The 26,691-nt window shown below is 37.0% G+C and overlaps 1 protein-coding gene and 1 long non-coding RNA gene across 3 annotated transcripts in view; one reads left to right on the top strand and one right to left on the bottom strand.

The window, feature by feature from the left end:
- Positions 1-809: 809 nt before the first annotated feature.
- Positions 810-1,713, bottom strand: LOC105227775 (uncharacterized). Its single transcript, XR_852644.3, has 3 exons — positions 1,602-1,713; positions 1,102-1,180; positions 810-1,038 (listed from the first exon to the last, which is right to left on the bottom strand). It is a non-coding gene; the product is annotated as an uncharacterized LOC105227775 (long non-coding RNA).
- Positions 1,714-4,705: 2,992 nt separating this feature from the next.
- Positions 4,706-26,691, top strand: part of LOC105227776 (uncharacterized) — a 33,926-nt gene continuing 11,940 nt past the window's right edge. The window contains exons 1-2 of one of the 2 annotated variants that reach the window (XM_029550880.2): positions 4,706-5,409; positions 10,690-11,273. In XM_029550880.2, coding sequence (XP_029406740.2) covers positions 11,262-11,273 — 12 coding nt within the window. In that variant the 5' untranslated portion in view covers positions 4,706-5,409; positions 10,690-11,261. Of the gene's footprint in view, positions 5,602-10,689; positions 11,274-26,691 lie in introns of both variants that reach the window. The other variant, XM_011207286.4, reaches the window with a different exon arrangement.

The following is a 26,691-nucleotide window of genomic DNA, read 5'->3' as shown; positions in this document are numbered from 1 at the left end:
AAACGCCCGCTCGAGTAAGAGAGCGCGCTACAAGGCTTTGAATGCGCATGTCTGACTTTTATAAGGATAACCATTGCACTAAGCGTAGTAAATTGCTGCATGCTAGAGCAGAGATGAACATCTATCAAATGTAATGCTGCGTATGTAAATCTTCTGCTATATACGTACTTATAATGAGTGTCGATTATGCCAAGTTGCGGGAGAGTTAATAATTTAGTAAGATGCTCTGGCATTAGGGCGTGACATAATTTGTGTCAACATGAATTAGAAATTTAAAATAAAAGTAGTATGTACGAGTATAATAATTATATAAAATAAAGTTTTGTGGACGTCTCAGGTACCACGCAAATTTTTAATTTGCAATATCATTACGGTTGAAAAATTTTTTTGTTAATTTGGTGTGCTTTTACGACTATTTAGTGAATTATTACATAAATCACACAAAATAATGTTTTTTCTGTTTCTTCAAATATAATATTGTATAAAAAAAACCGAACAATTAAATATCATTTAGGCTATTTCGTTATCAGAACATTTGAGGCCACCTTTATGTAGTACCTACATACTATAAATACATTGAATTGTATACCCACAATGAGTTATTCGTGTTATAGAACCTTTGTAAATGTTGTAGGCTTAATGCACAACAGGCTAAAGCAACAACAACGAGCATGTAGTGGCGGATTCAAATATGAACACGAATTAAGTGACGAATATTTAAAGAGAGCGCATTAAGGTAGCTATAAAATAGTGTGTATATTTTCAGTTATGTTCAAATATACTGAAAAAACTAAGAACACAATGTTACGTATGACAGGTATTTCACATTCAAAACTTAATATTTATTTAAAAACAAAACTACAGTAAAAATGCATGGCATTTGATTATCCACAAGGGGGGTAAGAGTAAAACTTTGTTGACAATAAAACAAGATAACAAGTGCTTAGAAGTTAACATTGATGTGTGCGGGATCGTTGATCACGTGAGCCTGCTCCTCGGGATAACGGATGGATTGACCGGGCAAGCGTTCATATTGAGCTGTGGAATAAGCAGACGATAATGTAAAAGACTATAACTTTCTAGTTTGTAAAAAATACTCACCAATAATCTGTTCTCTGATGGCATCGATATTTTGAGCGTAAGCCAAGCACAAGAAGCAGGCGGCAAGAACGAATACAATCTGAAAGAAAATTATTTATATACTTTCGTTATTATGTTGGACGTCGAAAGCCAGAGAGGAGGAGATGAAAAATAAGAACTCAAATATAAATTAAAATTTTTTTAAAAATGTGTTTGTAATTTTTTTTTTTGTATCTTTTGAAATTTATTTAAATATTTAATTTAAAAATTAATTACTTTAAAATTGTTTGAAAAATTTGATATCAATTATTTTTATTTCTAATTTTTGCATATCTAAACATTTTATTTTTATGAAAAATTGAAATTTGTGGAAAAGCAAAAAAAAAATATAAGTTTTTTTTACAATTTTAATTGTATAAGTACCACTAGATGCTCACAACTGTAACTCTTTAATTTCACAATAAAAAAATTAAACCTATTTTGCCTTTATCTTTCAAATTTTTGTTCTTCTTTAAGCTTACCAAGAATTTCATTGTGGCTGTTTTGATTTTTTGTACTTTCGCTTTGAGCTTAGAATGTTTACTAATAAATTCTCTGCGGCTGAGCTGGATTTTTATACTCTCACTGAAACACAGAAAGAGGAACAAAAAAACTCGTTTGTTTTGAATCTTAGAACAATTCTTGAGACTTCTGCATTTTTGTTATTAATTTTTGTTCTTGTTCACCAGTGCCAACATTAATCAAAGGAATGCGTAAACGTTTTTTTGGTTATTGCTTACGTTCACATTTCTTTTTTGCAAATCATCATCGAATATATAAATTTACATAAATAAGGGCTTTTGGCGGTATATTCGTAAATAAATATTCAGAAATAGGTCTTGTTTTGATTACTGATCATCATATGCATAAATCTTGTGAAGAATTAGAATATATGTAGCCGAAAGTGGAGCCGATAAAATTACATCATTTTTTTATTAGTTCCTTAAGGAACTAAGTCCCAATGTTCGGAGAATGTGTCCATTAGACTTAGGCTCACTTTTGGCTTACTTCATGAGAAATTCATTATAAAAACTAGTTCTAAATGTCATTCTCTTGAAGATATCGATCCATGCATTATCGGCAAATATAAACAAGATTGAAAATGAGTATTTGAACTCTCCCTAGTTCACACAAAAGAAGATTGAATAAAAAATGGTTACAAGCAGTATTTTGATACCTAAAAACATCGATTCCTAGCGAAATCTTTTTAATATAGAGCTGAAACTTTTAAGTAGAAATCTAGTTTATCAAAATTTATTTCCTTGGATATTAGTGAGAATGCAGGTAGATGAAATATAATGTATTACATGATATATAACTATCAAGCTTCACATCACATTTCAACCTTTGCTTCTCTATGTAAATATAGTCCCAACTATTTTGAAGTTGCGGCAAATCGGGTTACTTACAAACATTCCTAGCAACTTATATGTCTGGATATCCAAACATAAGTATTTTTGGTGAAAAAATCGAACAAACCGAATCAAATGTGTGTCTGTCGACTATTAGGTTAGGTTAGGTTAAGTTAGGTCAGGCTATTTGGTAGGCCAATGAGCCACGCATAGACCAGTTTTTGCTCATTGCGATACCAGATGGAGTTTAGTTACTGGTGCCTTGCTCTAGACATTTTCTGCAGTGTTATTGATCTGTATTGACTGTTACCATGGGAAAAAAATTTAACGAGTTTGCTTGAAACTTGTGGTTTCAAAAGGAACTATAGCTACAGAATCCTTAATAGTGTTCCAGAAGTATTTTGTGTATATTTTAACAGAAACACAAGTATTTAAGTAGTAAAAAGCATTCAGTTAAGTCATCGAATACATCGAATTTACACTAAAAATAAAGTTTTGATAACAGAGAGATAGCCCATGGTCTCAATATCTTTTAGATCGGCATGTCAAGTGTTTTAATACTTATGACTAGACGTGGGTATATGAATACGACATCGAAACTGTCTACGATGACGCTCTAAAACCCAGCCGAAATATAAAAAATTCAAATTCGATGAAGGCGCTGAAGCCCGAGGTTTATAGCAATAAATAAAAACACCCTCTTTTGAATTGAACATTATAAATTTCAAGAAATTTTTATCTGTGTTTGATATGCCAGATGAACCAGCGTTAAGATATGCTTGAATCAAAAAACTACTTTATACTCTGGACGTTTTCCCAAATGCTTAGGATGAAATGTATTGATATATGACTTCTGATGGAGTTGCCACCTATCAATAAAAACATAAAATGCCACGAGACATATGAAAAGCGTTAACTGTTTAAGGAAATCTTCAATAAGTTATTGAAAAAGTTTGCAATTGGGTCATATTTGTTGATATAGAGTTGCCACCTACTGAAAAAGGAACAATTAAAAACATTCAACAATTGTGTGCAATTATAAGAGGTTAAAGAAAGCATTGGCGCGAAGCTTTATTTTTGGAAAGAAAAAATTATAATAGAGTTGCCAACTAAATAAGACAATTTGAGAAAATTTTTTAAGATTTTTATATGATAAGCATAAATCAGCTAGGGGCACAGTATGTAATAAAAAAACTATTTTTGAATTTTGAAAAAAATATTTTTGAATTTTGAAATAAACAAAAAATATTTTTTTTATATTTCGATAGGTTCTGGCTTTGAAAATAACGTAACAGAGTTTTGACTAGATTTCTCAAATACTTTTTAGTTACAGCCTTCTAAGAGCTCAGTCGAATTTTGTAAATTTTTGATTTTTTCTTTTTCGACCGCAGATCATTTTACGAGCAATATCTTTAAATAGAAGCTTTTTTTTCTCCAGAGTAACTGCAATAGAGGAGGGAGGACCTGTATTTAACGACAGCCGCGTGAAACTCGACTGCTTATTTTTAAAATATGTATAAATATACCTTTGAAAAGATAAAACAATTGATATAGTAGTTTTTTTTTATTCCCGAAGATCGCCTTTTTTAGACTGTTGCACTAGCTGTGCTTCTTAAGAAACTAGCCTACACATATAAATTTTCCGAGTTAGATTTAAAACTATCAATTAATTTTATACAAAATTTTTTCTCACTGTGCATTTAATGGATTCACTTAGCATCGGAACGGAACTTGCTAGTTCACTTTCGTTTGCCAGACCGAAATCTAAAAAATTGCCGACAAAAAAACATAATGATACGCGACGTAATTAGCATAAATATGTATTAAGCATATATTTTAGTCGGCTTATACTTTTAACGCTACAATTTATTTATTTTCAATAATAATTATTTTTAAATTCGAATTTAAAATTAATTTAAGAAATGCTAATTGGAAGAGAAAAAACTATAATGACAATAAAATGAAAGAAAAACCGGAACATGGCAATACATGCCTGTCCCCTATATGTATGTATGTATGCATGTAGAAATATCTCTGTCTGTCTGTCGAGCATATTTAAAAAATTCGAAAATGTAATCGAAAGCAATTCGACAATGCGTAAAACCCTATTTTACTATCACACTTTGCGTTGGTGGTTAGTTGCTAGAGCGCAAATGTGGTTTGAGGCAGGGGTGGGTCCAGCCACACTATGAGGCGCCGAAACGGACTTACCACCCTTGAAATGTCCCACTATTATTCACAACACCCTCAGAGAGAGCACAGCATCAATTAGCTCTTTCTCTCGCGCGCTCTCTCTCACCTACTGCCACTCGCTTATCATGCCTGTGCTTTGGCAAGCGATCCGCTCTGGTACACGGAGGCTGGATAGCTGGCTTAACGGCCTAACTAACAACTAACGGCCTGCTTTGCCTGCCTGTTTGCCTGCTGCCAGTTTTGCGGCTGTCTGTGTTGGTCCATACGCAGATGGAAAAGTCAATTTTTCATCACGGCGCAGCGCGAAGGGTGTTTTTACTTGAAAATCGAAAATCCATTCACGCCAAAATTTATTGAATCACAATTTATATACTCAAAGCAGCCGTTATTTAAAGATTGTGCAGAAAACCGTTAAGCGCAGCGCATAAAAATCAATAAGGAAATTCACTAAAATCTATATACAAAAAAGAAAAAGATTCTGCGTTTAGTGTGTGTGCGTGCGTGCGTGTGTAATTTTTTTTCCTGGTGTGTGTCGATTTTGTAATTCGGAAACGCGATGCGAACGCGAGCATGAATTTCGTTTTACGCCTTTGGCTGCAGTCGAAATCGACGATTGGCAGCACGCGCTGACGCCGATGGCAACGTCAACGCCGACAGCGACATCCACAAACCAAACGTATACATGTCAGGACAGGCAGCAACGCCGGCAGTGACAGCGACAGCGGCCGAGGCAGCCCACTAAACGGTATGTAAGAAGTGCCAAAGTGGAGTTGGCTGTGCGCGCGCGCTTCTGTGTGCGTGTGTGTATGTGCGCGCAAATCTGTGTGTGAGAAAATTTTATCGGAATTCGGAGCGTAGAAAAATCTATTGACGGAGCGCGTGGTATTTGTTCCCCAGTCAAGCGAGTGCGAGCAGATTTTCGAAAAATATTCAATGGGTAAATTACAAATGATTGAAAGGTTTTTAATTTTTAAGGCAGCAAAATAAATGTAAAAACAAAATAAAGTGTGTGGGCGTGTATATCGAAATAAAAACAAGAAACTAAGTTCAACTTTAACGTGTGCAAGAAGGAGAAAACGCTTAGCAGCAAGCAGCGCCGCGTCAGCTGCCGCGTACGCGCACGTAGCCGCACGGGGCACTCTAACGCTAGCGCTGCTTATGTGCGCTTATAACAAGCGGACGCTGTGAAAATTTGTGCGAAAAACTATAATTTTATTTAAGAACCCCCACAACTACAGGGCACATCTCGACGCGTCTTCATTGCTGCCGCGACGCCAGTTAACAATTTCAATATCAGCCTCCTTAATCTTAATCAATTTATTAACAGAAAGCCTTCTACCACTCATTATTGGTTATTAGTTTAAAAAAAATCATAACCTTCGCTCAAAAGTGGCGTTTATTGTGTTATTTATTCTCGTTGCGGTCCATTGAGTGGCTAAAGTGTTTATTGACCCATTGTTTCACATATTGCTGAGCGAGTGCTTCAACGCATCACACACACCCCCGCACTCACCTCTACACATTCACTCACCTCCCACCACCACAAACACACATTCACCTCCGCCACACACACCCCGCCAACCCACACTTTCGCTCACTTGTACACATATCGCAGGCCATCAGAACGTGATTAGTTGCCCTACCCCTTTTTTGGCACAGAAACAGGGTGTATTGCACTCGAACGTGTCGCTTGTGGTTATCGGCATGCATTGTTTGTGTCCATTAGTTTTTTAAACAGTTAACCGTTTTATTAAATCATAGATTTCTATAATCATAAATATATACATATTGCCATATATAGCTGATTTCGATAAAAAACTTGCTGCGGATCTCGTTTTTTTATCTCAAGTTGGACTCTTTCATTTTTTTTTCGCTGATGAGTTTGCGTAAAGTATAAGAATTTAGCAACATTATAGTTTTTAGGGAATAATTAGCCCTTCAGTTAACTAGAACCCCAAGCGAAACCAATCTAAAATTGATGGAGGATTGTTTTTAATATAATTTTTAATTCGGACACCCTTAAGTGGTTTATGGTTAAACTTCGAGTGCTTGAGATGTCTTCACATAAATTTCTTCGCTAGTTTCAATAGATTAGCCAAGAACCAGCATTTGTCACAATATACTTACACGCAAGATCATATATCATGTCTGATCCGGACTGGTTGTTGTTGTTCTTGTAGAGGCAGAGTTCTGACGAGTTGACAGTGCTTGGCCGTTTAAAAATCCGGAGCCGTTTCGATTATTGAGACTCGACTGTCGTGGGACCGGCTGGCCTGGACTGGTCAATGTAAATTGCACGCACCAACCGAATAAATATTTGTTTACTAGTCCGGGTCAAATTTGATCTTAATTGCATTCTTCGGGAACTTGTTTCCATTGCTGGAGTTTGCAAAATCGCTTCGACAGAAATTAGTTTATGAAGACAGAAATGAGATTCGTATACCTAAGTAGAAACAGTTAAAATCACAATTTCAGAAAAAAGATTTTGATCTTTGCGGGGTAAGAGTTTCAACTCAACACTGAACACTTGTTACTACGTTAGTTAAATCTACATTACTGGAAGGTACCCGGAATTATAACCGACCAAAAACTATTCACTTTTCATTGGAGGAGTTTTTTACAAGGCAGGTCCAGCGCACAACCCTGTGGAGGGATGTTTAGCCGTTTTGACTTTAGCTCGCCTTCAAACGGATGTTTTTTGGCTACTCAGAGGATACTTGGTCTACGACCGAAAGTCATGAGCTGCTTGAGCCATACCGTATAAAATAAACCTTTCTGGCCACCCCCAAACCACAATAATTCCAGGGGTAATGTTATAGACTTATACTGTGAATTAGTGAATGATAGCAAGGAATAGATAAATAAGATTAGAATCCCTTAAGAAACCAAATAATTTTCTAACATTGTTAGCTGCGTCTTTCAAGTGACTCAAACGATTAAACGAGGACGTTAAGTAATTCTTTTGTTATATTATATGTATTTACCACCCCTCAGGTTCAGACCAATACCTAAAGCATCCGTAGCAGTGGCTAAATATTTGATTAATTTTACTCCTTAATCTTAGTCGACGTTGCGAGTTGTCCACAGAAAAGTTCTGCTAAAGATTTATGGTCTGGAGGACCTGTCTTCGCTTGGAATATCCAATTGGCGCCACGTAGCGAAAAGAAGAGACGACTGGCGAACTGTTGTTAACTCAGATATAAACGCGTAAGCGAAAAATGTTGGATAGAAAAGGATCTGCGCAAATTTTTAGATAAATATCCCAAAACTCGAGGGACTGTTCAGGGCCAAATAAGCTTGAGCTCATAGGAAACTACGTTTGTTCATTACATCGAAATATAATCGATCTGGTTGTTTGGTTGACCCGGATCTTAACAAATATATCTATAGAATTAATTAAAAAAAATTGAGTTTAAACAGTTCCTTAGGCGACATTCATAAATCCGGTCTATTTTCTTCGTGATAACAAGATGTGGATCATAGCCCCTACCTTGCCCGATTACTCCTAATGTACCCCATGGCGAAGGAGCGACCTCAGGTAGTCGATAATGCAAAGTAATTACCAGCAGTCGTTTTGAAAGCATCAAGTTTTGACATCTTATACATGCCGTTATTTATAGTCCACCTTCATAATAGCAATAGGCTTCACTTTTATATGCATTGTTCCATGTCGTGCTAAGTATTCTCGTTAAATTTAAAGTACTATATCAATAACAATGTGTGCGGAGATGCTGTGAGCACCACTACTATGCGCTGCTAAGCTAATGAGCACTGCGCTTTGACCAGCATGTATGCATTGACATATGGCATATGTGTGTGTGTGCGTATTCCTACTTTACGTTAGTGGCCTTCAGTTTAACTTAGATAAATATTTTCCTTCAATTAGTAACTGTTAAAAGAGAAAAAGGTCAAATATGAATAAATAAAATGTGCCATGATGTGAAATCCGCTCACTGCTGCTGCTGCTGCTGCTGACGCCGCAGCTGCAAGAAGCTGAGCTGATTTTTTCCAGGAAAACAGATGTAAATATGCCTACAATACACACACATACCAACATACATGTGTACATACGAAAGTACATGTGGAGCACACACGTACACGAACACATGTGGAGGTAAATGTTTAGCTGGACTTCCATAAGCTCAATAAAATGGCGAGGAAGGCAAGAAACGGATGTCAGTGTAGTAGAGAAATTTTTCGTAGATTTTGCGAAATTCAAGCACAAAAGGAAGAAAGTAAGAGACAAAAAGTGCGTGATATTAAAAAGAACCGCAAAGTAGAATAGCTAAAAATACGTGTAATAAAAGAAGAGCAGCCAACTTCAAGACATATTAAACAGGGAGATGCACACACACACACGCACGCTAACACTAAAAAATTAACGAATGAGATGCAAACGTCAAAACAGTAATGGAACAGAGCCAGCGAGGGAGCATAAAAGAGAGAAAGATTACGCTTAAAATAAGCGAGGCTGTGGGAAAGAGAGAGAGAGAGAAAGAGAGCGAGATAGTTTCAACAGAGCGCAGTTAGTGTCGGGGGATGGTAAATGCTGTGTAGGTGTGCAGCCTTATGCCGAAAATTGGGCGTTAATAATTGAAAGCATTGAGCAAAAAAGGACCCAAAGACCCGATGGATGGGTAAAGCGCCACGATAAGCTTTTGTATAATGAAAGGCTAACACGAATATGAGTGCCGAACAAACGGAAGCAGCATCAAGCAAAGAAATGCCAATAGAAAGTGTAGAGTGAAAAAAGGAAGTCGAATAACTGTATGAATGAAATTACTTTTAGCTGGTGGGAACGGCGCTGGTGGTAGTGGAACTTATGTGGATGAATTTAAGTATTGTGAAAACACAGAGTAAATGTCTAGTTAATAGAGAGAAGGCAAAAACTGATGTTCGAAGGAAAATAACACAACTGGTTGATATTTAAAGCTGCAAAATGGAACTATTTTTTTCGATTTTAAAATTTCTAACTAACAGGACTTCAAATGAAACTTTTTAAATTTTTAACAAGACACGAAAGAAGCATTTTTAATACAAAAAGTAAAATTTAAATAACCGAAATTGAGTCACGCAAGGAGTTTGCAATTAGTGTTGAAAAAAATATATTTTGGTTAAACTGAAGGCGCTGCTTTGTCTAAACGCCCAATATTGGAGCACTATAGCGTATAGCTGTCATCTTCTTTTATGCAAAACTTTGTTTATTTGACAATATATCTTCACCGAATAAAGCACAGATTATAGCCCGAGGTAATGCTACATTTGTTCAGATCGGACTACCATACCATATAGCTGCCCTACAAACGAATCTATCCAAAACAAGTCCTTGTACAGAAAACTTTCTTATTTGTCGAGATATCTTACCGAACTCAGGAGCAGATTATTGCCTAAGACTACGCCAAAATCTCCAAGGAAATTGTTCAGATCGGAGAACTATAGCCTATAGCTGAATACAAACCGAACGATCAATATCAAGATAAAGAACTTTTTATGTCCTCTAAAGGTATAAAAATGGACCTGCGAAGGGTATTACAGCTTCATTTCAGCCGAAGTTAACATATTCCCCGTCTGTCTTTACTTTATTTAAAGCATTTCAGTCTTTTAGGCCTCTATAGGGGTCATAAAGATCCTTATCGACAGACTAATGAGTTTAAGTGTTGTAAAAAACGAATCGGTTAGCCATAGGTGCTAGGTTATTTTTGGGAATGAAATTCAGTGAAATTTTATATTAGAAGGGGAAAAATAATAATTATGCTAAAATCTTAACCCTTAAAAATATTGAACGTGTTATAAGACCTTTTTGCGATAGAGCTAAATGGTGTACATTTTGTTTAAAATTTTAAATTATGCACTGCCGTCACTTATTTGGAAGAGATGTAAACTTTATAATTAAGTCTCTTTTATTTCCTACACTTTTGCTTATTTTATATTAAAATCTTTAACAAAAACGTTTCAAAATTCGAAGCTCAGTAAAAACAACAGTTTTTTTTAACAAAAATTAATTTTCAAAAATTCTATTTTGTAGCAAACAAGATAAAAATAATCCAAAAAACACTTTAAAGTACAGCAACAAAAATAACACAACAAAACAATGACATTAAACGAACAGTGTATAGAAGAGAGCAAACAGAAAAACATTATTAACATATGCCCCAAAAAGTATCTTCGAAAAAACTAATAATCATAATAACAACAAACACATCGTCTTCCCAGTGAATTAAATGCACAAATAATTAAATCGAAACACATAATAAATTTAAACTTAAATTAAATCAACAACAAATTTAGAAGCAATAAAACAATTATCAACAATCGAGAACTGAGTGTGAGAGAAGTTAAGCTTTTGGAACACCCTGCAAATCAACGCACACAAATTGAGAAGCAATAATCGGCGGCAGAGTAGGTTTCCAAACAAATATTATTAATGCATAAAATTGTTGAGAACGCGACGAGAAACTTACACCGCATTGAGTTTGAGTAAAGCTTGAGTTTTAATGCGGACAGTGGTGACGGCGACAGTGTGGCAGCGCGGCGATACCGGATGGCAGATAACACAGACCCTCGATATCGTGGGCGGCTCTGTTGAGGCATGTCGTAATGGCCAGAGAGGTAAGGAAATTGTTTTTATATATGTACTATTAAGTTAAAAATGGACGAATAGGTGAAAACACGTTAATATCGGGTTCTTCACATCCGAAGCACAATTTTTATACTCTTGCAACATGTTGCTATAGAGTATAATAGTTTTGTTCAACTAACAGTTGTACGTATCACCGGAAGGTTTGCAAAATACGCTTCAACAGCCGTTATGACCTCTTTATTTGAAGAAAAACGCTTGCCACACATACACTTTTTGAGTTTTGGAAACAAATGGAAGTATCTGGGATCAAATCTGGTGAATATGGTGGATGCTTCAGCAATTCTAACTTTAATTCATGGATTTTAGCCATTGTTAAAAGTCTATTGTGACAGGGGGCATTGTCCTGATAAAAAAGGATGTTCTTATTCTGCAAACCGAATCTTTCTTTCACGAATTTTTTCCTTCAACTGGTCCAAAAGGTTGCAATAATATACTGAATTAATTGTTTTCAAGTAGAGTGAATAGCAGTGAATGTATCTCTCTCACTCTTTTACCCCTTACTCCCACCGTTTCAAACACTTTTAGTGGCGGATAGTCTGCTTTCACTCAGAAAACGCTTAGTCCCGGTGTTTTGATCTAGATTCATCACATTCACTAATGAAGGTATATGGATTTCAAGGCCAATATTGCTGTTTTTCTTTAAAATGGTTCCAATATATTTGACATTTTCAGGTTTCCGAAGAAATATCAACAATAATGTATCGATATATGTATGTATATAATATGAGCAGAAGAAAAAATATTCCATAATACGACGGATTTAAGATTCCTTTTGATTCCATTTAAAATTATCGCTGGTATGAATAAGTCAATGAATTCGTTTAGGAAAAAAACTTAATAGGTTATTGCTATTTAACGATCTTATCACATACAGCAAAATACATATATAAAACAAATCTTCATCATAACAATCTCAATTTTATCTGTTAGAATCTTAATTTTACGATTTCATTAGTTGCCATTCAATCACATCATATTTCATAGTTTTTATTGTCATAAAATTTTTGTGGACAAATATACACTCAAGAAACTTGTTTCGAACACATTTCTTTGCGCGAAACCTGCTTAAGCCGGCAATTTGGTTTGAAAGCCGGCAAGCGGATGAGATGTTTTGTTATGAAATACTAATTGATCGGCGCCACTAGATAACAAGTTTGAGAAATGTGATAATGAAAGGAATGTGAAAATTTAATTGCGAAAACATTTCCATTGGTGACAGTTTGCATATGAAAAACAAGTTCAGACTTTACGATCTCTTACGTACGCACCAGAGTGAGCGAGTTGTTTTCAGAATTTGAAATCAAATGGGATTGACCGCAGTTATTTTTAGCTTTTGAGAGGAACTAGTTGTGGACGAAATATGGGATAGTCTGGAAATTCCAAAGGCTCATAAATATGTAAACTCTAGTCTAGTATGTTAATGCATATTTGAATGGGGAATATTTGTTTTCTTTATTGACAAAGAATTTGCGGCGGAATCTTGTAATTTCAAAAATTTATTTTGTCAAAACAAATAATACATAAATAACGTAAACATGGCTATGTTGGCTAAAGGATGTGGCTTTGACATACTGTATAACACTCTAATATATGTATGTATAGGGTGACTTTTTCAGAATATTGGAATTTTTTATTGAAAAATGTGAAGTTTCGTGTTTAAACCGGCTAAACAGATCTATGAAGTGTTTACACACCTGCCTATAAAGGGGGATACATTTCGAACTTCTCTAATTTAAAAAAAAACACAGAAACTTCAAATTTATTGAGGAATGTTTATTTTTATTCGAGGAACATTCTTATCCTCTTCAAATGTTGGCTGCGGCTTCGTCTCAAATGGTCCATCCGTTGAGTCCAAATTTCGATGACTAGCTCCAGCATTTCGCCAGGTAACTGGCGAATGACACGCATGATGTTTTGCTCCAAGGTCTGAGTGGAAACGGGATTGTCCCCATAAACTTAAGTCTTTATATGTCCCCACACGAAGGAGTCTAACGATGTGTTATCACACGATCTTGGTGGCCAATCGACCGACCCAAAACGTGAATTTATCTGCTCACCGTGATCTCTCAATAAATCCATTGATTGTTGCGATATGTGTGAAGTGCCGCCGTCTTGTTGAAACCAATTGTCGCCAAAATCACGAGCTTCAATTTTTATATTTTTCTATAAAATATATAGGCCGATAATTCCACCGTCAATTTTTTCTGAGCATCTGGAGAGTCAGGGCAAACATTTTCAAGCGACGTGTTTCCGTGAGTGGTGCAAGTCGAAAATGCAGCGTTCTTTAGAACAGAGGTACGCGATTAAATTCTATGTGAAACTCGGTAAATCTGCGACAGAGACGTTTGATATGATCAAGCAGGCTTACAACACTTTCTCTTCCTCCCCCGGACTTTTTTATTTCCTTGCCTGAAAAGGCCGATGAAAGGCAAGCATTTTGAGACGACAGAGGGTATCTAATCAGCATGCACCTCGGCTCTCAAGCCTATTCCGGAGAATGCGTTCAGTGACGCCTTTAATGCTTGGAAATCGCATTGACAGCGCTGCATTGATCCAGAAGGACCCTATTTTGAAAGTTTTTAAAGAATTGTAACGGTTGGCTCAATAAATTTTTTTTAAATCGACTCAGACCTATTACTTTCCGGACAAGCCCTGTAGATTATGTTATGTTAGTTGAGATTATTTTAAGTTAGGCTATGTTATATTACGTTAAATGAAATTATATTACGTTACGTTAAGTAAAATTATTTTCAGCTAAGTTACGTTAACTTAAGCTGAGTTATGTTACGTTAAGTATATACCAAAATTAAATGGTAAACTGTTTAACAATTAAACATAATCGTCACTTTGTTGAGAATTACAAAAATTTGTTGAAATATTTGCTCCCGTCTTAATACTGAATCTTACTACCTCAAAAACACACTAAAACACAGCAACAAATGCATCAATGCACTGTTAAATCCTCAGTCGCCTAACAGCAATGTTAACTGAGCAGCTTCTGTTGTGTTAACATTGCTTGAATAGCATTTGTGCGATTATTTATGACTTTTCAGCGCTAAATAACGGCGTGCAGTTGCACAATAACCGACAATTGAGCAATCGCACGTTGCGAGTGCCGTAGTACGAAGATTTGGGCGCAGCTGCTGAGCAACCGTTTAGTTGGCAGCATAAAGCTTGTTCGCTTGCCATAGCAGGTCTTATGATGAACTTATCTACATTAGCCTTCAGCTGCTGCTACGGTAAGCGAAATGTTGTGATAATTTACAGTTACACTGCCGCTGTGCGCATTAACCCTCTATAACTCAAAACCTCCAAATTAACTATTTTTAGTGGAATCGGTTAGTTTTATGGGAAAAATATACAGAAATTATTATTTTTTTTTTTTACTTTTTATTTATAACACATATAACACAAAAAAACAATGAGTAACAGTGATAAAGAAAGTGGGCAAAATTATGAGTAAAATGGAAATCCTTCAGGACAAATGAAAGTTCTTGAAACAATTATTGTTTTTGGTATAGCATAAAGCTAACCCGCACTTTTCACACACCGTGTGAGTGAACGCGGCACATTTCGGGAACTTGCATCGGATTTTTTTTCCGCACATTGAGGCCAGTGCCCGACTTTCACTGAAGAAAAAGCTTCATTGGAAAAAAGTAACCGCACTTAGTTTGTTTTGCTTATGCTTGATTAGAGGAATGGAGTGTAGACTACATTCTACATTGCTTGACAAGACGAAAAAAATTACTACGAGTAGAATTTAGGAAGGTGAAACGGTTTGTTGCCTGTGGTCTACCATACGTTATAGAGGGTTAACGGCCTGACAGTGACTCGGCCAGCCGTTAATGATAGGCACATATTTAAATATGTATGTATGGATGTATGTATTTATGGGTGTGTATATGTATATTCGAATGTATAGAGATATGTATTGGTGTGTGTGTGACAGACAAGCGTCGCTGCATCTTGCATGTTGCGAGCGTGAGTGGATTTGAAGAAATAACACTCAGCGCCTCCATTCTGCCGCTGCAGCGCTGTCTTTCATACTCACGATGTCTTTTGCCAATGAAATCTTCGCAACACCACTCTCATTATGCACCGTTGCATTGTCTGTGCAGTTGGTGCTGCAAGTTCGCTTAATGATTGCGGGGTGCGGTGTGGTTTGCGGGTGTGCTGGCTGTTTGGCTGGCTGCTTGGCGTTGATGCAGTCGAGCATTTGTGGGACACTGGCAGCGTTCGAGTGACTGACTAGCTTTGACCTAAATATCTGCAGGGGGAGGTGGTGCTTTGCATGTGGCAAGTATCATATGGCGTGTGGCGTGTGTGTGTGTGTGTGCAGCACACATTACCTTTCTACTTAAGTGGGGGGACACACTCTATGCATGTACATATGTATGTATGTATAGCACAGTGGTATATATGAGTATAAGTGCACACGCATATATGCATATGTATGTATGTATGTAGAGCGCTTGGTGCCTTACAAGTTCGTCGTTTACTACAGCTGTTTCTGCTGTTCGTATACAAGTGCATGTATTTGTTGTTGTTGTTGCTGCTGCTGATTGCGCTTTTGTTGTTGTCACAACGCCAGCAACGATTTGAATTCCTTTCACTTTGGCTCATATGAGAATTTCGTCTTGCTGCTAAAGTTTTCCTTTGTTTGTGTCGTTGCCATACATTTTGGATTGTTTGTCATTTTTTATATAATTTTTTTTTTTTGTTTTTATTTTTTTTCTTAAAATTTTTGTTAACGTTGCGCTTGTTGTTATTGCTCTAAACGGCAGCGTTGTTATTGTCCTTGCTGGTGCTGTATTTTGTTTTTATATATTTTATTGTTGTTGTTGCTGTACTCAGCTGTTAGTTGTCATATGCTCATAAATGCTGTGGCAATCTCAGTAGATAATTTCATAGTTGAGAATTTCGCAAAAGCAACAACTTACAACTTACAACAACTGCAACTGTGTGTGTATGTGCCAGTGAAATGTGTTTGAGTAACACAGTTTGCTTGGCTGTTTGTATGTGTGTATGTTTGTGTGTGTTACCGCAGCAATTCAGTTGAAACTAAATTCTTTAATATTACATTTCCTAAGTTGTTATTTTTCTGTTTTTTCTTAATATAAATTTTTGTGCCGTTTATATGTAGATATGTAAGCAGATATGTGGACTCATATGGCTGCGGGTTTGTCTGTGTTGGGCTAATTTAGTCCTCATGTCGTGAGTTTATTATTTTCATATGGCGAAAATACCTTTCTCGCTCACATTTGAGTTGGAATTTCTTCAAATATGATATGCGAGCATATTATTAATGTTGTCCTAAGTATAATTCCAGAAATATTAGCTCCACTTTTTATGTTTTTTTTTTATTAATTTCTTTGGATTATTGCACACTTCATGCTGCAGTCTGAACAAACCAGCCAAATAAACATGTACAAGTATTTATACAGCATCAAGCGTAGACCTCTTTAGGAATTTTCCATAACTTTCAATAAGATTTAGTTTTTTGACAACATCCACAGGTGACAACTCTAATCCCAAACCATTTGCGAATAGTTATAGCGCTCAGTTTTATAAAAGGCCCACGTTTGGCGCACATTTTGATAGGTTTAACATATTTCAAAATAAACGAAGGGGAGGTCTTCCTCTGGGTACTGCGTTGAATTATTTCGGAGCTGGAATGTTTTAATCCATTCGGACGGCATGACTTAGCCAGCGTAGCCGCTGACTCTTAATTCGCTGAATTACTTATATATCAATGTCGTCGTCCTCGATTCATCGTTCCATCGACTGCGATATTCGCCGTGGGCAACGCGCAAAGGACCAAAAATCTTCCACAGAATCATTCTCTCGAATATTCGTAACGTCGACTCATCAGATGTTGTCATCGTCCATGCCTCAGCACCATACAAGGTTTGTCCGGAAAGTAATAGGACTGCGTTGATTTAAAAAAATTTATTAGGTCAAGCTCCTTCTGCGCCCATGCATTGCTGCCAGTAGGCATTCTCCCGAAAAGCCTTGACAGCCGAGGTGCATGCTGCTTCGATTTCCTCTGTCGTCTCAAAATGATTGCCTTTCATTGGCCTTTTCAGGCAAGGAAACAAAAAAAAAAGGACGGGGGGCCACATTTAGGCTGTAGGGCGGCTGCGGAAATGTTGGAATGCCGGCGTTTGTTAGGTAACCGTTCACAAAAAAGGCGGTGTGAGCCGGGGCGTTGTCGTAGTGCAACTTTTAATCGGCTGCGATGTCTTGTCGGACCCGATTGACCCTTCATTTGAGTGTCTTGAGGAACTCCATGTAATAATTGAAAAAGACAATGAATATCGTTTTCACTTTGAATTTGCTCATTCTTTTCTTTGTGGGCGAAGAGGACGTCGGCGTGTGCCACTCGGAAGATTGCCTCTTTGTCTCGGGATCATACTCAAAGATCCATGATTCGTCACCTGTGATTCTTCTTTCCTTGCACCTGTGATTACGTGTTTCAAAAATTGGGGGTCACTTTCACACATGTTCAAAATTTCTTGGCACACTTCCACTCGCCGCAATTTCTGGTCGTCAGTGAGCTTACACGACTTACAGAAACACGTCGGTCGAAAATATTTGTCCTGACTCTCCAGGTGCTCGGAAACAAATGACCAGCCCCTCGTTTGTTAGCTAAGAACGTCCACTACCGAATCCAGTTGAATGCTCCGAAGTTCAATCGCGGCGGAAGAAATCAATCTTATTACTTTCCAAACAAACCCTGTATAGCAGGACGGGAATAATGATTGACTTATAGAGTTTGGTCAGTTTGGTCTTTATCGGTAAGCCTCATTAGAAAACTGGCAATGCAAGTGAAAGATGAGGCCCAAAAATCGTAGTTAGATGAGCAAACGACTATTCATAGCCTATTACCAAAAATTATAAATACCCATGGGTTAAAATACATAAGAGGAAGTCGTGTTATTGTTGTTCAGAATCCGGAAGGATTTGAGAGGTTTCTGGTGTGGCAAATAAGTTTGTACCTTTCATACTTCTAAAACTGAAAGCATCTTCAATATACTGTAAAAGGTAATTAATATTTTTACCAAAAATTTGCGACTAGCAATGCTACTATCCTCAAACTACATTCACACATAAACATATACACACACATGTGTGTCCTTGAAGTTCGCCGCTCAACGGATTACGCCAATTTCAGTGACACAACATCATCGACAATGTTAGATGTTAGAAACTATTTGAATACATGAATTTCATATGTTTGCATGATAACTTTTTATGTTTAACAACTACACGCTGAGCACTCGGCCATAGTCTCCGTGACCCAAGAGGAAGATATGCATTGAAACCTTTGAAATTAACCGACAATGGCAACTGAATAACTACAATGGCTTCGCGGGTTGTCGCTGATGTGCGCGCTGCTCCGCTGATGGGCTGATGCGAGGTTGGAAAATTGGAACTTGAACAGAACCAACAGACACTCCCAAATGCACGACGACGACAACGACAACCACGACGACGATGATTGACCGAGCGGGCCAAAAAAACAAAAAAAAAGAACACAGATCGGTAGCTGAAATTATACAAAAAAAAACTAGAAAGAATTGAAATAGAACAGAAAAAATCGCAATAACAAAGTCAGTAAAGGTGAAAGGGTGAAGGGGGGTTCACAGCAGAGCATGTAAAATGCGAACTAAATAAAATCGAATTAAGAAACATGGAAAAATTAAATAAAAACGCATTGTTAACAGCGAACGAATGTTTTCTGTTTTTTGCGAACACAGCTTCGATTCGTGATGCGAACAGTTGTTCAATGAGGATGATGGTGAGGCATCGGCAGGTGGGGAGATGTGCGACATGATAGTGTGTTAACAGCGTTGCACAGACACACATACAAACATACACGCATACATACAGATATAAGTGTATACAAATGAACATAGCGAGACACACTTCACTTTCACACAGCCTTCAAAAACGTGGACGCGGGGAGGGCAGTGCAACAGCAAAGGTGGAGGCAGTTGCCGAAGTGAAATTGGGTCAAATCTAATGCTGTGCCGAACAAAAGCGATGTTGACAACAACTGCGATGCGTGTGTATGTGTGTGTGTCGCAGCGAGTGCATAGCAGAGAAATGCAGCGCAGAGCAATCTAGAGAGGAGCAGAGTAGAGAAGAGCGCAGCGCGGAGGTGAAGGAGTAGTGCTGAGTGCAAAATGAATATCCGCCTCGACTACGAGGACGATGAATTGACGAAGTAAGGCGCTGCAGTTTCAGTGTTGCCACTGTGTTCTGTACAAAAGTAATGTTGCCATCGTTAATTGAAATATTGATTAAAAAATTTCATGGAAATCGAACGATGATGAAGATGATTTTATAGCTATGATAGTGAAAACTATAATTCCAGCTCCGTCAGCTATGCTGTTTCGATCTTTAGAAATCGAAATCCTATTTTAAACGCTATTATCATATATCCAAATTTTCTCCACTTACTATTGTTATAGAACGTACTTTTAATAATATTCTTAGTTGAAACGTTAACTAGTGGTAACGATGGTCAACTAAATATAATCGAATGCACAAATCTCTGCTAGACTCTTAACTGCACTTCTCCCCTTAAATAAAAAAACTCTCGGGTTAGGGTTAGGTTAGGTTTGAAGGCTGTTCCAGAGATCGCCTTGGAGTACAGTAAGCAGTTCTTTGTGAAGTAATGAGTAATAAGTATGTAAAAACTACTGTATTCGATGTTATAAGCCAGCAAAATACAAATTTGAAAGTTTGAGCTCCGTAGTGCTAAGCCTTGATCTCACTAAAGCAGAAGAATTCAGAAGGGAGTATTGAGTTACAGCAGCTGGCATTCAGAAGTCCCAACCTTACAGCAGGTACGCCGATAAAGCAATGACTATTTAGAACCACACAGCGAAAGCAAAGAGCTAACTAGATCTCCTACGATCGAACTTGGTCATAAAATTGCATGATCTGATGAAGGCTCAAAGCTTGCCAAGAACACTCGAAGCCCAGCTATCCAGTAGTAAAACATACGTGGGGAGGACACCGACCGGTTATATACGAGGTTTGACAATTAAGTAATGAGACTGATTTTATTGCCGCGTTTGTTGTAAACCTGTGACCTTGAAGTTCGCCTGCTGCGTCAAGTTGAGTAGACGTGTGTTTGTAGTGCTCGTCATGAAAATGGAAAAATGAAATCAATAGCAACGTCGCGATAAAATTTTGCGCCAGATTGGGCGAAACAGCTTCGGAAACGTACGCTAAAATTGTAAGAGTGTAGGTGATAGTGCTCTTACTCCCGGAAACCAACTCAGCGTGTCCCAGTATTTGGCCTCTAAAGGGATCGCCGTGTTGCAACAGCCGCCTTATTCGCCCGACATGTCACCCTGTGACTTTTTTTGTTTCCGAAAACAAAATCGGTGGTCAGAACCCATTTTGAGTCGATTATGGACATCTAGGCGGCCGTGACGAGGGTACTCGCGGACATCCCAGCCGAAGCGTTCCAGAAATATTACGAAGCATGGAAAACGCGCTGGAATCGCTGTATAGCTGCTCAAGGGGACTACTTTGAAGGGGATGAGATTTGTAGAATAATTTTCAAATATACAGTTTTTATGGAATCAGTCTCATTACTTAATTGTCATACCTCGTAGTACCTTTCCTTGTCGGTTCATGAGCTTTAAATTTACCAACGATTCCATTATGGCCTGCCACCTAGACTGATCTTATTATAAAGTGGTTCAATGTCAGTGAAAATGAGGTTAGGTTTTTCCCAAATAAATTGCAGTTTTGTTGTCTACTATTGCAGCAAGAGTGTTAAAAAAACAAAATTACAATAAAATGTTTTTCAAAACCAATCTGGCAGCTCCGCACAGAATGCAATGCCGAACTGTTTTAACTCAGTAGCAACGAAGTTGAATGAGCGAACATGAGCGTATGGGCCAGCAGTGTCAGTTACACTAACAGCTGGTTGATTCGGGCGCCACACGAGCGTCGTCAACGCGGTGAGTGAGCTGAGCGAATGCACAAACGAGTGCAGCAGCAATAGCTACAACAACAGTGAATGCAAAAGCAAAACAGCAACAACACAGATGCTTATAGCAATGTTATTGGTATTTCGCTGGCAATCAGCAATGGCAACGACAGCGACAGGAGCAACTGCAGCATCCTGCATCATTAACGACGACGCTCTGGCACTTGCGCTGGCTCTTTGCCTTTTTTTCTAACTTTGGCTGCGGTTGCTCTTGCCCGCCTGCTGACTGCTGGCGCTTGCAGTTTGTGTTACTCATTCGTGTCGGACGGAACATCTCGCATCATCACCTCCACGCAACCGAAAAATACTATAACACACCAAACAAAAAATATAAGAAACCAAAATTGCATAAAAAAAATTTACAATAAAAATCCACACATGAAATACTTGCAACTACTACTGACTGATTCGGTATACCTACACACATGCACACATAGTATGCTCGTATATGGGAAAATGGAAGAAATTTTCAAAACTTCAACAAACTGAATGCAAATCGACTCGAAATTATTTACACACACACACGCGCCCATAAAAAATTAACACATACGAGAAGCAGCAAGCCAAAACGCAATGCAGTGCAGGCGAAGCGAAAAACCATTGCAAAAGCAGCAGCAGTAGCAGCAGCAGCCCTAAAATATGCAAGACTTAAATGGGGCGAAAAATGTTTGCAGTCAATGCACATTGGAGTTCGGGAAAAAGTAAAAGTGATCGCCACGAAGGCAGCCACGGCAAGTGTACGCTGATAGAGAAAATCACCAGAGTCTGCTTCAGATGTGCGAAATGGGTGTGCAATATGAAAAATAACGCACAAAAATATGTTAAATGAATGAAATGAATTTTGGTGAAAGCGGCCCAAATAATACTTATAGCGCAGCTACACTGAATATGGCAGCAGCTGTAGGGCTTTAAAGTGGATGTGAGTGCGCATCGGAGTACAAGAGGTGCAGTCGAAAACGAAAAGAAAATTGAAAGCGAAAAAGTCGTGAGGCAGCGCCTAAATGTATGCTATAGCAATGGCAACCTGGAAGTGAAAGTTCAGGGTTTTACGCTGTCACTGCAGATAAGCGAGGAAATACATCAACGACGACAAAGCAGCGCAACAACAAAAACGGCAACAACAAAAGCACCACAACAACAAACACAGCGGGATTATATATAGGGGCACAACAAAAGCGCACAACGGCAAGAGCATTGGCAATTCGAAATAATACGACGCCAACTAGAGCAGCAGCTAACGGTAAACGTAGCGCACATGGAGGTGTAACACACAGCACAACGTAGTGCAGTGAAGGTGCAGTTACGCAATCTTTTAGGCGCAACAAATTGTTAAAGCGCACAAGAACAACAGCTGCTACGCACACAAGCGCATTCATGCTTATATAAATGTGTTTGTATGTATGTATACATAATACATAAATGCAACATATGTAATTTCGGGCTTTAAGCGACGTTCATGCGTGCCTGTGTTAGTGCGCACTGCGAAACACACCCTTAAAAATGCAAAAACAAAGCAAAACTCTGAAACGAAAGTGAATGTGGCGGAAATAGTTGAGCGAATAACGGAACATTGCCAAAACGAAGTTTGAAAAATAAGCAAAATTGCAAAAAGTGAATAATTTTTCAAAATAAAAATTTTTAAATTAAAAAACAAAATATCCGAAAAAAAATTTTGAAATTAATAAACAAAATATCCGAACAAATTTTGGAAATTAAAAGAATTCGAAAAACAAGTTTTGAAAAAATAAAAGTTAAACGAAAATTTGAAAATAAAATTTTTCAAAAAACAAAAATTTTGAAAATACAATTTAAAAAAAAAAAAAATTTGAAAAGCCAAATTTTCGAAAATAAATATTTCGGAATAAAATTTTTGAAAAAAAATCGAAAAATAAAATTTTTGAAAATAAATCGAAAAATAAAATTTGAAAAAAAATGCTTCGAAGAAGAAATTTTTTTGAAACTAAAAAATCTTCAAACCCATAATTTTTGCGCGCCTCGTATTGTTGGGCTTTTCGCCCACGCATATAGTCTGTGAAAATGTGCATGTTTGTCATCTGTATGCTATGCACGGAGAAGCGCAAGGATGCTGACGGGTATGCCAATAAAAGCGTTACAACAATGCCCGTTACGAAAAAGCGTCACAGCACATCGGCCTCCTACTCATCGGCAGTATCCACAACTTCAACCAGTTCAACTGGCTCAACTGGATCAGCTGCTAGCTGCTCATATGGCCCAGCTATACATGCCACAACAACACTGGGCGCTGCCACATTGATACCATTTGGAAATGCTACATGCAACATTATGGGTGCGACAACAGCACCAGCGCAAGCACTGCCACACACTACACCACCATTAGCCAGCATTAAGTACAATCTCGTGCAGAAGACTGTCTCACCAGCTGTGGTCTTCCAAGAGTTGCCGCCACGTTACCGCGCCTGGTTATAAACGCTGCATGCGTATTACGAGCGTTTGAGTGATGAAAGTGAAAATAAAATTTAAACTGCAATTTAAAGTGTATGGTGTTGCACAAAAGTGAACAAATTTTGCGAGAAGAAGTAAAAAATACAGTTACCCAAATTAGAAGCGTGTAAAAGATAGAGTAATATATGTGTAAATCCATATTATTAATGCATTGAAAGTGATAGTATAACAAACAACATCGTTTTGTGTCAGCAAAGTGTAAAAAAAGGTGTGGGCGCCTAAATGTATGCAAAGTGAAAATCAAGCAGCAAGCAAAAAAGGGTGTGTAGCGCTACGCTTTGTTTAGCAGCATACATATAAGCATATATGTGATTTGTGCTAGCATTTGTGTGACGTTTATGCGACATGTGTTGTGCGCCTAAAAGCGTGCTAGGCATTTTTTAGACATTTGCAATTGAGCAAATACTGATTGAAATAAACACTCGAACGTAAAGCACCAAAATAGTGTACCAAAAACAACAAAAGACACACATTTTCAAACATACACACACACACACACACACCCAAAGAAGCAATCGCTCATTGCAAACACACACGCATACGAAGGGACACAAAGTGAAAATAAACGAAAGGCAAATAATCATTAACATGTAAACGTGACAGCAAAGAAGAGTGCAGCAACAACAACAACAACTGCAATAATTGCACAGCGTACAACAACAACAGTAACAATAGCAAATAAAAAGCCCAGCAGCTCAATGGAAAACAACAATAGCAGCAACGGAACTTTGTAAAATCAGCAGCAATAACAACAACAACAACAACTGCAACTCACAAAAAAAAACCAACAGCACACGAAAAATCAACAACAATGAGAGATACTCAGCAGTGATTTGTGTGTTCAATTTGTTACATGTCCAAAGCGCACCGAACAGCAGCAGCAGCAACATCAGCACCAGCAGCATTTAATTGCATACAAACAGGCGCACATACATATACACACATTTGAATAATGTATGCATATACACCGAAAAGCACCTCTACAGCCATCCGCATATGAGCCTGCGTGTGTGTCTGTCGGTGTGTGCGAGCGAGCGTTCGACTGCCTGCCTGCATTTGTGTACATTGCCCTGATTATATCACACACGAATGTAGGCCGAAGCTGAGTAGGACTCAGCGTACCACTGCCAAGCCAACAGAACGACTGTCAACAACGATAAAAACAAATACAACAACAAAAAAAAGAAATACACTAAAAACAACAACAACGGCAACAATAAAAATTACTACAAAAATAAACAGGCGAAAAGCGAAAAATTAGAGCAAAAACATTTTAAATTAAAACACAAAAACAACACAGTTGTAAAGTGGCACACATTCAAAATGAGTAGTGAAAATTAAACGAAAACGAAGTGGCAAATGTTGCTGGTGAAACTTAGAAAAAATTAAAAATATTTAAACAAAAATAGTGATTTAAGTTTAAAAAAGTATAAATAATAAACAAAATAAAAATAAATCTCTCTATCACTGCCCAAAAAGCTAAATTGACGTGTTTGCGCCTAAAAGTAGACTACAACGACCGAAATTGTGAGCATACGGTTTCACAGTTAAGTGTAAGGCAATTTTCAAATAAACAAAAAACAACAACAAATTGAAAAAAATATTAATAAAAACTACTTGGAATCATTCACTGCCAACAACAACAAAAGCAACAGCAAGCACTATCACTCTCACCTTCGCGGCGCTAAGCACATAATATGCTGAGCGCTGTCTTTTGACATTGAATGTAGAAATTATGCATTAAAACAAATAACAACAACAAAAATAAATAAACAAAGCGCTTAAAAGGTAAAATTGGCTAAAATTTGCAATACTAACTGGGTGCGACGCTGCAGAACAGCAGTGCAAGCAACAACAGCTGTTACAACAATAGCACAACGAAAAACACAACACACAGGCAACAACAGTTGGTCAGCGCTGCAGTAGTTGCAACTAAAACAGAAATAAACGCATGGAAAAGCAGTAGAAGGCGCTTAAAATTTTGAAAAGGAAAATAAAAAATTTAATAATTAAAAAAAAGTAAGGAGGAAATTAATTAATTAATAAAATTATATAAATAATTAATTAAAGAAATTAATTAAAAACACAATAATTAAAAAGGAAATATTAATTAAAAATTAAATTAACTAACAAACTAATTAATTAAAAAATTAATTAATTAAAAACGAAAAATTAAAAATAATTAAAAACGAAAAATTAAAAAAAAAATATTAAAATAAATATAAAATATTTAAAAAAGGATATTAAAAAAAAATAATTTAAAAAAGTTATAAAAATCAGCAAACGTTAGCACTAAAAATTTAAAAATTAAAAAAGTGAAATTAAAGTTTCCATCTACGAAAACAACTACATACCATACATATGTACATGAAATAAAATAATTAGAAAAGTTTTGTGAAATTATATAATTTGTGAAAAAATAAATTTGCACGTATAAAATCCACATAGCAAGCGTAACGGTCTCTAAATGCAAAATAACGGTGCGCCATACTTCGTATGTAACTTCCTGTGTGTGTGTGAATGTGAAATAAAATAGCAGTACAGTATTGTACCAAGAATTTATGTGGTTTCACGCAAAAAAAATAAGAAAAAATAAAAGTGCATAAATCTAATAAAGGCTTGCAAACTTGCCTGCAGAAATAATAAAAATATTAATAAAATATATTGTGGTTTAACAATTAAGCTCAAAAACTAAGTAATATTTAATGTACTACGAGTAAATTGTTGCTATTGAACAACTAACGAATTTGTGGTGCGAAAATATTTTTTGTTTCATTTATTTTTCAATTAATATTCAAATACTTGTAAAATCCTCTACTTGAGTTGGACATTAAAAAAATATTAACATTGACATCAGTAATATCACGTGGTCAACTTTTGGATCAAAA

The sequence above is a fragment of the Bactrocera dorsalis genome, chromosome 3 (genome assembly GCF_023373825.1).
Source record: "Bactrocera dorsalis isolate Fly_Bdor chromosome 3, ASM2337382v1, whole genome shotgun sequence".
Lineage (NCBI taxonomy): Eukaryota > Metazoa > Arthropoda > Insecta > Diptera > Tephritidae > Bactrocera > Bactrocera dorsalis.
This window is presented reverse-complemented; position numbering and strand designations above follow the sequence as displayed.